Source organism: Schistocerca gregaria, chromosome 3 (assembly GCF_023897955.1).
Source record: "Schistocerca gregaria isolate iqSchGreg1 chromosome 3, iqSchGreg1.2, whole genome shotgun sequence".
Taxonomy (NCBI): Eukaryota; Metazoa; Arthropoda; class Insecta; order Orthoptera; family Acrididae; genus Schistocerca; species Schistocerca gregaria.
This window is the reverse complement of record NC_064922.1, coordinates 589462350-589476540: the sequence shown is the minus strand read 5'-3', so window position 1 is coordinate 589476540 and position 14191 is coordinate 589462350. Positions and strand designations below refer to the sequence as shown.

Below are 14191 nucleotides of genomic sequence, written 5' to 3'. Positions count from 1 at the left end.
TAACGTCTACGAACACACATGATTTTTCTTTGGGTAAATCTATCGAAAAGTACTTTTCGAATTATAAGAGTTTCATTGGCCTTCGTGTGTAATTAATATTAAAATCAGTACCTCAATTTTCTTGTTCACGTATACAAATTGTGATTAACAATGGTCAGATGTTCCGTAGCAGTTGGAAGTTGTTACTTAGGAAGAGTCAGTTGTTCCTTAGCAGGTGTCAAACACTATATGAGCTGATGTGAATGGCTGCTTCTTTTTCAGCTCTGTACAAGTCTGGCCTTGAAACATGAGCTCATCATACATTCATACACGCTCAGTACGGAAACAAGGCAAGAAATTCAGATGGCTGCGATATAAGCTTGGAATTTATTGAATATGATAGATTTTATTTTAATCTCACGTGCTTTCCAGTATTTGCATTCCAACCTTAAGAAGCAGAACGTCAAGTCTGGGATAACCCTCTTTTTTTTTTTTTTTTACTTTTTCAGATTTTGTGATCGATTTATCGGAGAATTTGTCTGCCCCCCAGGCTGAAATCTCAATCAGTCGCCATGCAGGCTACCTTGGTGCTGCTGCTGCTGTTTACGGGCTGTTCCATGTCGGCGAGGATTCTGGGCATCAACCCCACGGCGTCCATCAGCCACCAGAAGCCGTTCCTCATCATCATGCGGGCTCTCGCTGAGAGGGGGCACCAGGTGACCGCCATCACCAGTAATCCATTAAAGGTCAGCATCTAGTGCAACAGTTTCGTCTTATACTCTGCTGGTCACTAAAACTGCAACACTATAATGGCCGCATGTTATAAACGTTGAGATGGCGTGGAGTGCGCTACACGCAATGCAACTGATAAACAAATGCAGCGCAGCAGTACGAAATAGGCGGGAGTAACGTCATCTGTATACAGGATGTTTAGTTTGAGACAGCTAAATATTTCGAAAATGACACATAGCGCGGAAAAAATGTTATAGGTAAAAAGTTAGTATTAGTAAAGGGGACATGTGTCCACGCCACAACTGTTTCAAATGGCTCTAAGCACTATGGGACTTAACATCTGACGTCATCAGTTCCCTAGACTTAGAACGACTTAAACCTAACTAACCTAAGGACATCACACACATCCATGTCCGAGGCAGGATTCGAACCTGCGACCGTGGCAGCAGCGCGGTTCCGCACTGAAGCGCCTAGAACCGCTCGGCTACGTGCCCCAACTGACCACATCCCAAACACTACTACTGCGTGGGCGTAGTCAACATTGTATCTTCAAAAGTGAATCCACCATTTTTATTGCATACTCGGAGTCTGTACCAAAAAGTTCGTGCGATTTCCATTGTTTCCCATTCGTGGTACATGGCGCTGTAATATCAAGTGTGCCTGCTTTTGACATTAAGAATGGAGACATTGGATTCTACATTTCATTTCGATGTAAATGTAAATATTTGCTTTCTAACGGTGATACTGATGTTAAAACGTTACTCCAGTGTTGCAAATGTATTTGTATAGTACAAATAATGCGGCTAGACATTGACATTTCTGGAAAATAAGCTACTTGTATGGTAACGTAGTTTTTTGTTCCTAAGCGGTTGTTTGTTGTGAGTCCACAAACCATCGGAATTATTGATTTCGTGACCGCACACGAACCCCGCCACCAGGGTGGCTGATTTTGGTATGTATTTCTATCCAAAGGTAAAATGTCCACGAAGTGATAGTGAAAGGTGTACCTTGCCATGGATACACATGTATCGTGCCAAAACCAGACGCACACTGAAATCGAGCACCCCAATGGTAAGAGGCAAGGTGACTCACCGATATCATACATCCCTATGGGGAAAAAAAAGCTATACATTTACATCGTTGTTCCTGCATCACGCTAAACGTAGTTTCCAACCAGATACTGAAACGGCTAACTATGCTGTACTGTACAATAAAATTTGCAACACTAAAGTAAATTTTGAACATCAATGTCGATCGTTACAACACAAAGGTTGGCCTTTACATCATAAATGAAATTTGGAATCAAATCAGTCGATTGTTAATTGCAAAAAACAGGCAAGCTTGATATTAAATTCTCAATTACTGTACCATCTAGCACGAAGGGAGAACAATGGTTTCAGTAAACTGTATTCTCTTGGCGTAGGATCCGAATATGCAATAAAATCCGAAGTTCCCATTTGAAAATACAGAATCAACCCCGCCCACGTAGGTAGGGTGGTTAGGAGGCGGCCAGTTCTAGCACAGACTAATGTCCCCTTTCCTAATATTAACTTCTTACCCAGAGTTTTTCATTTTTCATTTTTTTTTGTGCGATGCATCGGTTTCGAGATAAAGACTTCTCAAGTTAAAACAAACACCCTGTATAAGTAAAATCACGTATCGAGTATCTCATTCAGAAGTCACGTTTGAATATTGTGAGTGGGCTGAGGTGCAAAGGTAAATTTCAACAGGCAGATGTCGAAATTTGAAAGCGACAGAGTGTGGCCTATCGAGATCGTGGCCTACGTTACGCCATTTTGTTGCTCACGCTAGTCGGGATACTATGATTGTGATGCGAATACGAAACCTGTGGGAACAGGATTTCCACGGCCCTATTCGACTCTCGGACGAAAAAGCAGATGTATGCTTCGCTCGGTCGCGCTAGATCTTACCTTAAGTCAGTAAATGGCCGTGGTTGCAGCAAGCGACATGTCTTCAAGGTCGGTGTGACGACATCCTGAATATCACAATGTGACACATGGTGGCCGTTGCTGCGGGTTCCTTTGAAGCGGTAGCAGGCCGGTGATTTGGACAACAGCCGTTACATTTCTGTTGTGTTAAGGCCGGCGAGTGCACCCTGTCTTGCGGGCCTGTCCTGACCTACTTTAGTACAGAAGGTGTTTGACTGTTAGATTAACGAGCACGTTCTTCGCATACTACACTCATTGGCGACAGTTGGTCATGAGTTGGCTAGAAATTGGTTCGCCAGCACTCGCCAGTCTTTACGATTGAACAACTCTACCATAAAGATGATGCATTATGGAATGATATACCCGTACCTTTCATCCAAGCTCAGTTCAACTCGATGTATAGCCAGGCTAGACTCATTGTTGCTTCCAGAGGTGGCAGCCAAGTAAACTAAATTTCACACCGTGCATGCACCCATATCACTTACGAATATAATCGCGTATTTTTTGTACTAACTGTGACAAACGATGAGGCCAGATTACAGCTCTTCAGTTTCGCTATGTACATGAATGAGCGTTTGAGAACGGAGCTGCAACTCCAAAGCTAGCCAGGAAAAACTTTAAACATAAAAAATAAAATAAAAAAAAGTTTAGCGGCGGAATTTCTCTTTCCCAAACCAAACTCTTCCTACTTGAGTGTATTAGCGCAATAAGTAAAATTAAGTTATTTGATATCCTTGCTGGAGTTGCAATTTTAAGGATCAGTAGTGTAGATACACAAGCAACACACAAAGATGACGAAAGACTAGAGAATTTACCACGAGCTTTCTTTATGTCGCAGAAATACTCATGGGGTCATAGTATCAATGCCCTTTAAACCTCATAGTGAATTATCATAACAAGAATTCTGCTGCCATAACTGAACGACTTTAAGGGGAATCTAGTCTTCGTTTCCGAGTTTCTGTTTCCATGCTTTATGCTTTCTGTAGTATTTTTAACGATGGATATTTCTTTCTACATCTCCATTTCTAATCTGCGCCTTATAACCAAGTGATATTGAAAGAGGACTCACAGAGCCACTTTCAGACATTTTCTCTTCCGTTCCACTCTCGAATAGCACGTGGGAAAAACCATCTTTGCGTGCGACATTTGACTTCTCCTTTTTTATTACGATGGTCCGTTCTCCCTATGTAGATCGGAGTCAATAAAATATTTTGTATTCGCAGGAGAAATAGGGTGACTGAAATTTGGTGACAGATTTCGCCATAACGAAAAGCGCTTTTGTTTTAATGATTGGCACCTTAACTCGCTTATCATATCCGCGACACTCTCCCCCATGTTCAGCGATAACACAAAAGGAGCTACCCTTCTTTGGACTTTTTCGATGCCCTCCGTCAGTCCTGTCTGGTAAGTATGCCATACCGGGCAGCAGTGCTCTAGCAGAGGGATGTATATCGTAGTGTACACTCTTTAGAACATATATTGCTCCTTCTAAGTATTCTGCCGGTAGGACTCATTCTTTCGTTCGCATTCCCCACAACATTTTTAGTGTGATGGCTCCAGTTTAAGTTGTTTGTAATTGTAGTCTTTAGGTATTCAGCAGAACCGACAACCATTAAAGTTGTATGTTTTATTGTGTAACCGAAATTTAACGGCTTCTTTTTAATACTCATGTGGAGGACCCCACAATTTTCGTTGTACAGGTTCAGTTGTCACTTTCCACACCATAGAGATGTCTTGCCTAAACCATTTTCTAAGATCTTGTGATGAATTTACTAGACAGCAAGCGACTGTATCATCTGCAAACAAACTAAGAGCCCTTTTTAAATTGTCTCCCAGTTCGTTTATACACGATTTTTCAAGACCTCACGAACATCAAGGGACGTTAGATCAGACAAAGACGATCATTTTTTGTTAAAGGACATATACGTTTTGGTCCCCATTTATGAGTTAGGGGCATAGTCTTAATGAACATCGCCACGTAGCGACCTGCTGAGCAGCTCCTAGTGAGTTTGTTGTTCTGTGGAGTCGTACCAGTCCTGTCAATCATCTTGTGTTGCTGTAATATTGTATCTTCAATGTCGTGCATCTTACTAGTGCTGAATTCGGATTTTCTTGCTGTTAATACTCAATGAAACATTGCATATGGATTTGATGAGCTCACTGACATGATTATGTGTTAAGGAGTGGTGAAGAGAAATGGAAGAGCAGCTCCTCGTATCTACTGAAGCCAGTTCCATAATAGGAGAAATCCACACCACTGTAATTTTGTTGCAATTCATGGACGCTTACGGGAGACAAGGAGTTTGGGTCCTCAGGCTGTTGAGGGTTGTAGGCGTGACGTGAGAACACCAGAAGGTGAAGTGATCCGTAGATTAATCTGTGAATCTTTAAGCAGCGAGAGTACTGTAGCCTGTGCCTTGGTAACAGGTTCGTATGTATTTGGAGAGTATTGCAAGAGTAAAAACTACACGCGTATCGTCTTCAAAGAGTGCCGGTTTTAGAATCAACTAATTACCTATATCGTACGCAGTTTGTGCAGTGGTTTGTACACTACAGAGTGAATGATGTTGCCTTTCACACATATGTGTTATTTACGGATGACGCCCTGTTTACAAGTGACAGGTATTTTTGGCTCTGAGCACTATGGGACTTAACTTCTGAGGTCATCAGTCCCATAGAACTTAGAACTACTTAAACCTAAGTAACTTAAGGACATCACACACATCCATGCCCGAAGCAGGATTCGAACCTACGACCGTAGCGGTCGCGCGGTTCCAGACTGTAGCGCGTAAAACCGCTCTGCCACTCCGGCCGGCGACAGGTATTTTTAACAGCAGAAAGAGTCACCTCTGGGACTCTGAGAACCCTCATGTGGTTGCTGTTCGATCGCATCAACGAAGATTCTCCGTAAACACGTGGGCAGGAATGGGGTATAATCATCTTGTAATAAGTGTAATATTGTCATCTAAGTGAACTGGAGCAACTTAGTACATTACCTGCAGACCACACTTTGAGAAATGCTGGACAATCTACCGCTTATTGCGCGCAGAGACCTCTGTCTCCAACGTGATGGAGCCCCATCACACCTCAGTGTTGATGCGCGAGCACAGCTAGCAATTGATTTTAGCAGTCATTACATAGGACGAAGAGCATCTCTTGTGTGGCCTGCTCGTTCTCCTGCCTTGACGTACCTTGATAATTTTCTTGGGAATATGTCAAGAATATGGCTTACGTTACTCGAATTGTCACTTGATCTGAGCTGATAGCCCGAATCACTGATGCATTCCACCATATCCGACAGAATCCAGTGGTGTTCCCAAAAATTTGTTGGCGTTGATACGAATGCGTGCAGCATTTATTGAGGCACAAGGCAGTTTGTTTGATCGACACATGTAAATTACTTTCAGAACAAGCCTAATAATAGTAAACGAGTATCTTTTGGGCAAGTATAGTTATTCATTATTATAAGCTCAATGACGCGTTTAAGACTATATGTTCCATAATAAAAAACGATCCTCTTTGGTGATCTATTATTTATCAAAGTTTACAATGAGGTCTGCAAATTAGAAAAAGCAGAGGATGTAGACCACTTTCTTAAGGAATGCCAGATATCACTTCTGTTTCACTCGATGATTTTGAGTTTGAGAGGTAAACAGTGTTCTAGGGTATTGTCAAGCCCAGCTGACGAGTACGTACTGCTGTTGAACATCTTTAGCCATTTGAGTGGTGTCACATTGTCGGCTGCGGGATGCTGGATGAACGTGTCGATGGATTGCTCCAAATATTGGGTATAGTGTAGCAGTGGTACATCGCTGCTTTCAGCAGTGGTCTAGGGAATATTTACACAGCTGTACACCAGGTTCTGGACGTCAGTGTAGTACAGAGGCACGTCAAGTTCGACGCATGTGCAGGCGGCGGTGGCTGAAAGCCCATCATCCAGGTACAATGTCTGGATATATGTTCCACCTGCTGTCTCATCAGGGACCCTGGGAATCATCTGCTTACAGCAAGATTAAGACCACATGTGGCTTTGGACAAGTTACCACTGACACCACTACACAGCCAGGCATGGTCTCTGGTCTCGTGAAAGTGTCGACTGTAGGGTGGAATGGCGTACTGTTGTCTTCATTGATGAGAGTAGATTCTCTCTGTATGCAAGTGACGGACGTTCACGTGTGTGGCGTAGATCTGGTGAGCTGCCCATTTCAGAGAGCATTCACCCTCGTCACCTTTGGCTTCAACATTTGTGGAGCCATCAGTGACAACTTGCGTTCACATGTAATATTTGCACGGTGAAATCACCATTGCCTGCTGTGTTCCACGTGCTGTTATTCGCGTGCTACTGCCATTTCTTCAAGAGGAAAGTAAGATGAGTTTTCAGCAGGACAATGCACATCCACATATGACTGCAACGACACGACATGCTCTTTGTTTTATGCAACTGCCCCAGCCAGAAAGATCACCAGATCTCTCGCCAGTTAATCTCGTGTATGACATAAATGAAGTACTAACTTATTCGCTCTGCCTGCAAGCACCATTACCGAATGACAACAAAAGGAGCAAGGTGCTTGCGGCAGTCTATCGCAGGATGTCATTAGGCACCTTTACAATCGTTTGGATGAGAGAACACATGCCTGCATTGCCGCCAAAGGATATGCACTGTGTATTGATGCGCCTGTTCGGGGTACCATTTACTGTGGCATGTGTTTTTTGTTTGATTTGAATTTATTGTCACACACTGAGGTGACAAAAGTCGTGGGATACCCCCTATTATCGTGTCGGATCTCGTTTTGCTCAGAGTAGTGCAGCAACTGGACATGGTATGGACTCAACAAGTCGTTGCAAATCCCATGTAGAAATACTGACTCACGCTGCCTCTATAATTGCGAAAGTGTTGCCGGTGCTGGATTTTATGCACAAACTGACCTCATGACTATGTGCAATAAATGTTCGAAGGGATTCATGACGGGCAATCAGTTTGGCCACATTATTCGCTCGAATTTTCCAGAATGTTCTTCAAACTAATTGCGAACATTTGTGGTGCTGTGACATGGCACATCGTCTTCCATAAAAATTACATCGTTGTTTGAGACCATGAAGTCCATGAATGACTGCAAATGGTCTCCAAGTAGTCGAACATAATAGGAACCCAGTCTGATTCACGTAAACAAAGAATGCACCATTATGGAGGCACCACCAGCTTGCACAGTGCCGTGTTGACAAGTTGGATCCAAGGATTTGCGTCACACTGGAACTGTGCCATGAGCTCTTAGCAACTGTAGTAGGGAATCATGTGACTAGGCCACGGTTTTTCAGTCGTCTAGGGTCCAAGCCTTACGGTCAAGAGCCCAGGAGAGGCGCTGCAGGTGACGTCATGCTGTTAGCAAAGGCAGTCGCATTGGTCGTCTGCTGCCGTAACCCGTTAATGACACATTTTGCCACACTGTCCTAACGGATAAGTTCGTCGAATAGTCCATACTGCTTTCTGCGGTTGTTTCCTGCAGTGTTGGTTGTCTGTTAGCACTGACATCTCTACGCAGACGCCATTGCTCTCGGTCGTTAAGGGAAGGCCGTCGGCCAATGCGTTGTCCGTCGTCAGGGGTAATGCCTACATTTGGTGTTCTCAGCACATTCCTGACACTGTGAATTTCGGAATACTGAATTCACTAACGATTTCCAAAAGGGAATGTCCCTTGCGTCTAGCTCCAACTGTTATTTCCGCGTTCAGCGTGAGTTAACTCCCGTCGAGCGGCCATAATGACGTCGGAAACCTTTTCACATGAATCATCTGATAATAAACATCTCCGCCAATGCGCTGCCCTTTTATACTTTGTGCACGCGATGCTACCGCCACCTGTTTATGTACATATCCCTGTGCCATGACATTTGTCATTCCAGTGTATACACCTGTAATGACGTCACATCACTTGTCCATAAAATTACCTTATCCCTGAAGATGTTACATTTCTTTCCGGCACTGTGTCCTCTTGAAGGAAATATGTTTGGTGATGTGCCATTCCGAATAGATTTGGATTTTCACTTTCGTATTTTTATAGTTTTGCTATTAATTTGCCACGATCACAGAATATTGTGAAATCGTGACTTAGGATCTGATACACGTCAATAATTATCGGTTTTACACAATATAGGTTGAATAATGAAGATGTATTGCCTGAATCATTCTGTTTGGAATCTTTCAGAACACGCTTCCATTACTCATAGGGATTGCATTCTACCACAGAGCTATGGAACGTATGGCTGAAGCATGAAATTCTGTAGTCACCCTGGCACAATGGAGGAAGCGAGGTGACGCAATGCTTTAGATACTGCACTTGTAACTTGGTGAAGTGTTTTTAAAATCCCACATAGACCATTTTGTTTTTGGTTCCCTTCGTTTCCCTAAGTCAGCAAGTGGTGATTGCTGGGATGGCTCTTCATTTCCGTTTCTATCCTTGTCCTGTTCGAAGTTGTGCTTTATTTCTGACAACCTTGACTTTGATCACATGTTAAATTCTACTCTGTGTTCATTCCTTCTGCCACACAGGACAGAAGTACTCTGAATCGTTGCCATATATCGATGACGAATAAACTCCGATGGGCTGCTGAAATAGTCGTCAGCTAATTGCTAGCAATAACTTACAAAGACTGCTAAGTACTCGTATGACTTGAAGAATCAGACGCGGATATGCAGATATATTGTTGGGACAAGAGGACATTGCAATGCACTCTTCCTTCACTCCTCTGACGTGATATTATAAAGGCTTTAGTTGCTAATTCTGAGGTCGTCTCCAACTGTGAATACACTTATTATGCCAGGTTAAGATAGAAGACTGCCACTAAATATCCAGTAACTGGCTTGACCATTGTCCTGCTCTATTAAAAATATGTAACTTGGGCTCATGATTCTTTGTTTACGTGACAGCGTTCGTTATAATCAACTACTGAATAACTAATCACCATGGGCATGACGTGGAAAGATGAATGAAGTTTAACCTTGCAACATTGTGACGGCAGCTGGTACAATATAAAATAATAAAAAGTTTAATGCTTTCCGATCGCTTGCCGCTTATCGTCTGTTACTGTTCTGCCAGGTTGTGCATGTCAAGATACGAGGGTAGGCTGTCTAATGGAGGTCAATGAATGAATGTCAGTGTGCTTTTTGGTGAGTGAAAAACATTGAGATGGCTAGTATGCTAAATTTTTCAGACGACTTCCAAGAGAGTGCAGCTGCAAGGCTCAACAGATGGACTGGCATTGAAAAGTCGTCCAATATTGTTCCATTAATAACGCTGGCGGGAAGACGCAAAGTATCTATAAAGCCTTTCTGACACTAAATTACCGACGACCTGAAGACTTTGGTCATTGGATGAACGAATGACATACTTTCTGCTCTCATATGCTGTGGTCACTTCTATAGGATGTATAGATCAGGAGGACCAGCTTTCTCCAGAGGAAAGACTCACCTTCAAGTCTGGACGTAATACGCAGTACTGCCACCAGAGAGGGCTGTCGCCCATTCCGTGTTGTAACACAAGATGGTGAGGGAAAATGGCGACAGTGCAGTCGACACAACGTATGGACTTAGTACACAGTACTGTCACCAGAGGGCACTGTCGTCCATTCCGTGACTTAACCTAAGATGACTGTCTGAAGGGGAAAATGACTGAGCCTGCACGCTGGGGTGCTGGAGAGAGGGAGTGTCAATTTATTTAGGAATGGATTTGAGATAGCATATTTATCACACTGATACAAAACACACACTCTGACATGAGTCGTGGCATGTGACCGCCTATTTCTGGTTGGTTGCAGATTAAATTGGTAATGGTGCTGCAGGGTGGGTTGGTCAATGACAGTGTGAGCGGTCTTTCAGTCTCTAATTTTACCCTAAGACTGTGAGAATGCTCTGTGACCCCCCTATCACCATAGAGAGAGATCATAAATGAAGCACTATGCTAGTGGTGTTAGAAATATGTAGGGTGTTGTCTGGTATATGTGTTTGAGAATTTGGACATACTGCACAGTCATGTATCTACATTCACGATGATAATTGTAAAGTACAGAGGGGGGACAGTTTAGCCACGATACTGAAATTGGGAAACATGCTGTTGCAGCATTGCTCAGTGTTGAAATTACTGTAAAATTGCTAAAATTGTTCACAGTATCAACAATGATGCTTATTATTAGAGTACATTGATGGTGTCTTTCCCACCCCATTCATCCACTGGTATGCTGTTGGTTACCCCATAATAAGTGACTGAAATCGCTTATTTGAATTGGAGAAAGAGTTTTCGTGGAGGGACAACACCTTCTGGGGATGGACAGCACCGAAACAGCGATCGCTTACATGACTGCAATGTGAGGAATCAGTTGAAACAGAATGCAGAGTCATCAGCTATTCTGTCACTGTGACAGATGAGTTAATTTGCAGAGGTCATCAATCGCTTTCGGACAGCAGTTTGGAAACTCTCCACAACACCGCCAAACACTTTCAGTTTCCTTATATTGTAACTTCCTTTTATTTAAAATCACCCACTGTGTGTGTGGCGTGTTATGGTAGCCACAATAACAAATGTTTTACACCATGCAACATCTAGTTTTCTGTGAGAGGCAATGGATCACAATGTGGCAAATGTCAGTTTAGAATCTGACATGGACCTTGAAGTTGTGGTGGAAAAACAAAATGTATGGCAGTGTACAGAGCGAGTTTCAGTAGAAAAAAAAAGCAATATTTCAAACAATGACCTGGGGTCACAGGGAGCGTCTCTTGCGATTTACAGTATAGTCCATGAGATGCGATCATCCTCCTACAGCAAAGGTGATGATACTTCAAATTGGTCTGTGCAGTGGATCAATAACTATATATTTAATAGGATTGTCACATGTACTCGATGCCAGCACGAATGTGGTATTTGCTTTCTATGTATGGGATGAAAGAGATGCGGTAAATATGTTATTGAGTTCTCTATCAGATAAAGTTACTGGAGCTTTTAAAGTTCGTAATTTTTCGCAGGTGGATGGAACAGAATAACGATGATAGAATGTTGGAGTAAAATGGTAATGCCATGTGGCTAGGGCCTGCCGTTGGGTAGACTGTTCGCCTGGTGTAAGTCTTTCGAGGTGACGCCACTTCAGCGACTTGCATGTCGATGGGGATGAAATGACGATGATCAGGACAACACAGCACAAAGTCCCTGAGAGGTGAAAATCTCTGACCCAGCCAGGAACTGAACCCTGGCCCTTACGTATGACATTCTGTCGTGCTGACCACTCAGCTACCAGGGGTAGACATTGTTGGGGTGATAGACGTGAATGGACCCTGAGGGACGTGGATCTGTAATACCTGCTTGTAGTTTGGAGAAGCACCACAATGCAGCAGCAAAATCCACATCCTTCCCCCACTTCCAGTAAGCCACTGTATTTCATACTACCTTGTGTTGCAGGAGGAGGTTTCGTTTTCGTCAAATGGTCCAAACACAGTTCTGTCACGGTAACTCACCTTAGCCTGTTTCTACATGGGTTGCCGAAGGTGGTAATATAGCTTCATCCGACTTCTACTCAGGTCCGACCTACATTGGAACAATCACACGTGCAAAGCTGTAGGCATGGTAGTGCAGAGCCTGAGGTGTAGTTGCAAGATACATAGGGGCTACCTAAAACCATGTTGGAATTTTACTGTAGCAGATAGGTTCGAGAAAGGTGACTTGTTTCGAGATCTGGGAGTGCCAGAAATATGATATGGCATCGAGACAATGTGTTACAAATACTGGAAAAATATCTAGTGGTGGCGGTGTGAGGGGGCTGGAAATATCTGTTTCATATCACGCTCCTTAGCTGAATCACTTTCAAAATTCAGCGATTTTATGACGAGGTTGCACCATGGGCTACATGTAACCCCACTGGTGATCTGGGGCTACATGTAATCGCACTGCTGGTCTGATGATATACACTCCTACGATCATTGTCTCGGTATTTGTCTGGAAAAACCATGTGATTCGTAGGTAATACCATATGTGGATTTATAAAGCCAGTGTAGCTTTTAACATGGGTTCTTGTGTGCACATGTAGAGCCAAGGCCGCTTGTGACAGTAACATCTGGCGGTTTGTAAGACGATTAAACCTCTGTTTCTAAGACACCGTTGTAGCACTGGCAAGAAAACTTATGAGACATGTCCACCCATCGTTGATTTTCGGTCAGTATTATTTCGTATCGCCAGCGATCAGTTATGGGTGAGGTATTATACTTAGTATCAGGGTGTGTGATATAGGATTGCCTTGAGCATCAGGCTTATAAAGTATGTGTTTGTGTTCAGACATATGCAAAAGAAGGTATGGATTTGATGTGGAATACTGTGACAGCAAAGGGAAGAGTAAGGGTTTAATTGTTGGTGCAATATGGTGATGTGTTCAAAATACAATCGTAATGCTCTATTCATTAACAAGACATTCTTTGTGCCGTGATGTAGGAGTGTCTATGAACTGATTCGAACAGGACGTCTACATACCTGTAGCTGTAGGATTCCGAAAATTTCGGCCATTTTTTTCTCTTATGTAAGACAGTGCTTCGAATTATGTTTGCGTAATTGTTCTGATTTCCCCCTTCTGTGCTTAGAGAATGCTCTCTGTCCAAACAACAAAAATGATTTCATGATTAATGGTGTTTTCTTGAGCGTGCACAGGCTTTTAGCAGTGAGAACGTTTAACATTTCTGAGACATATATTGATAGCAGGACGAACATTTTACTATGCGTCAGCCACACTGGGTACCCATGCACAGCTAGATGCAGCTCTCATGTTCAGTTAGGATCGTTAGGAACAATGCACCCTGTGATATTCTGTGACATCAGTATCCACAGGTATATCATCAGAAATGGTAAACACACATGTTGCCTAGAGGCTTCTCGTGTATGGGACCCGTGTTAGCGTGCCTTGGAGTTCTGTGACATCAGTGTTACACTCAAAGAACTCTAACTGTATACAGGAAAATAGAGCCAACTTTCACCTTCTCAATTTGGGCAGCAGCGGCTGGAGAGTGATGGCTCACACTGGCTTGTATCTGGTGGCGGCTTACGGTGGAGTCGATGCGCGCACGCCCTTGGAGCATCTCCGCTCTGTAAATAGGTCTTTGCTCCTGTCCAGTTGACTCACCAACAGTGCCTAGGTGACCACGTATTTCGAGAGGAGTTTCTCAGGTACCAAGTATGAAAGGGATGTCGCCGCCTCATGCTTGTGCGACCCAATTGGTCACCTATGCTTCACTTTATGGGGGGTGCCAGTGCATCATAACATCTGGGAGTGTGTGTGGTAGCCTCCTGTGTGACCCAGTGGACGGGGGCGGCAGGTAGTGGCTACATATGTTGTTTGAGTGTCTGTTGCATTATTTTGTGAACATGTCTGTAGGCTGTGCTATGCATTATTTGGACAAGTTGATTTTGTGTCTGCACATCAGTGTACTGCATTATTTAAGAGGAGTTGCAAGTCTGTATTGAAATTATCTTGGTAATTTAGGAATTGTTTGGGTGTCTGCAGAGCGT

At 43.3% G+C, this 14191-nt stretch overlaps 1 protein-coding gene across 2 annotated transcripts in view; it reads left to right on the top strand.

Annotated features, from left to right (window-relative positions):
- The window catches only part of LOC126354982 (UDP-glucosyltransferase 2-like), a 142412-nt gene that overhangs the window by 15365 nt on the left and 112856 nt on the right, over nucleotides 1-14191 (top strand). Inside the window, exon 2 of one of the 2 annotated variants that reach the window (XM_050005067.1) lies at nucleotides 489-725. In XM_050005067.1, coding sequence (XP_049861024.1) covers nucleotides 552-725 — 174 coding nt within the window. In that variant the 5' untranslated portion in view covers nucleotides 489-551. The remainder of the gene's footprint in view (nucleotides 1-488; nucleotides 726-14191) is intronic. The other variant, XM_050005068.1, reaches the window with a different exon arrangement.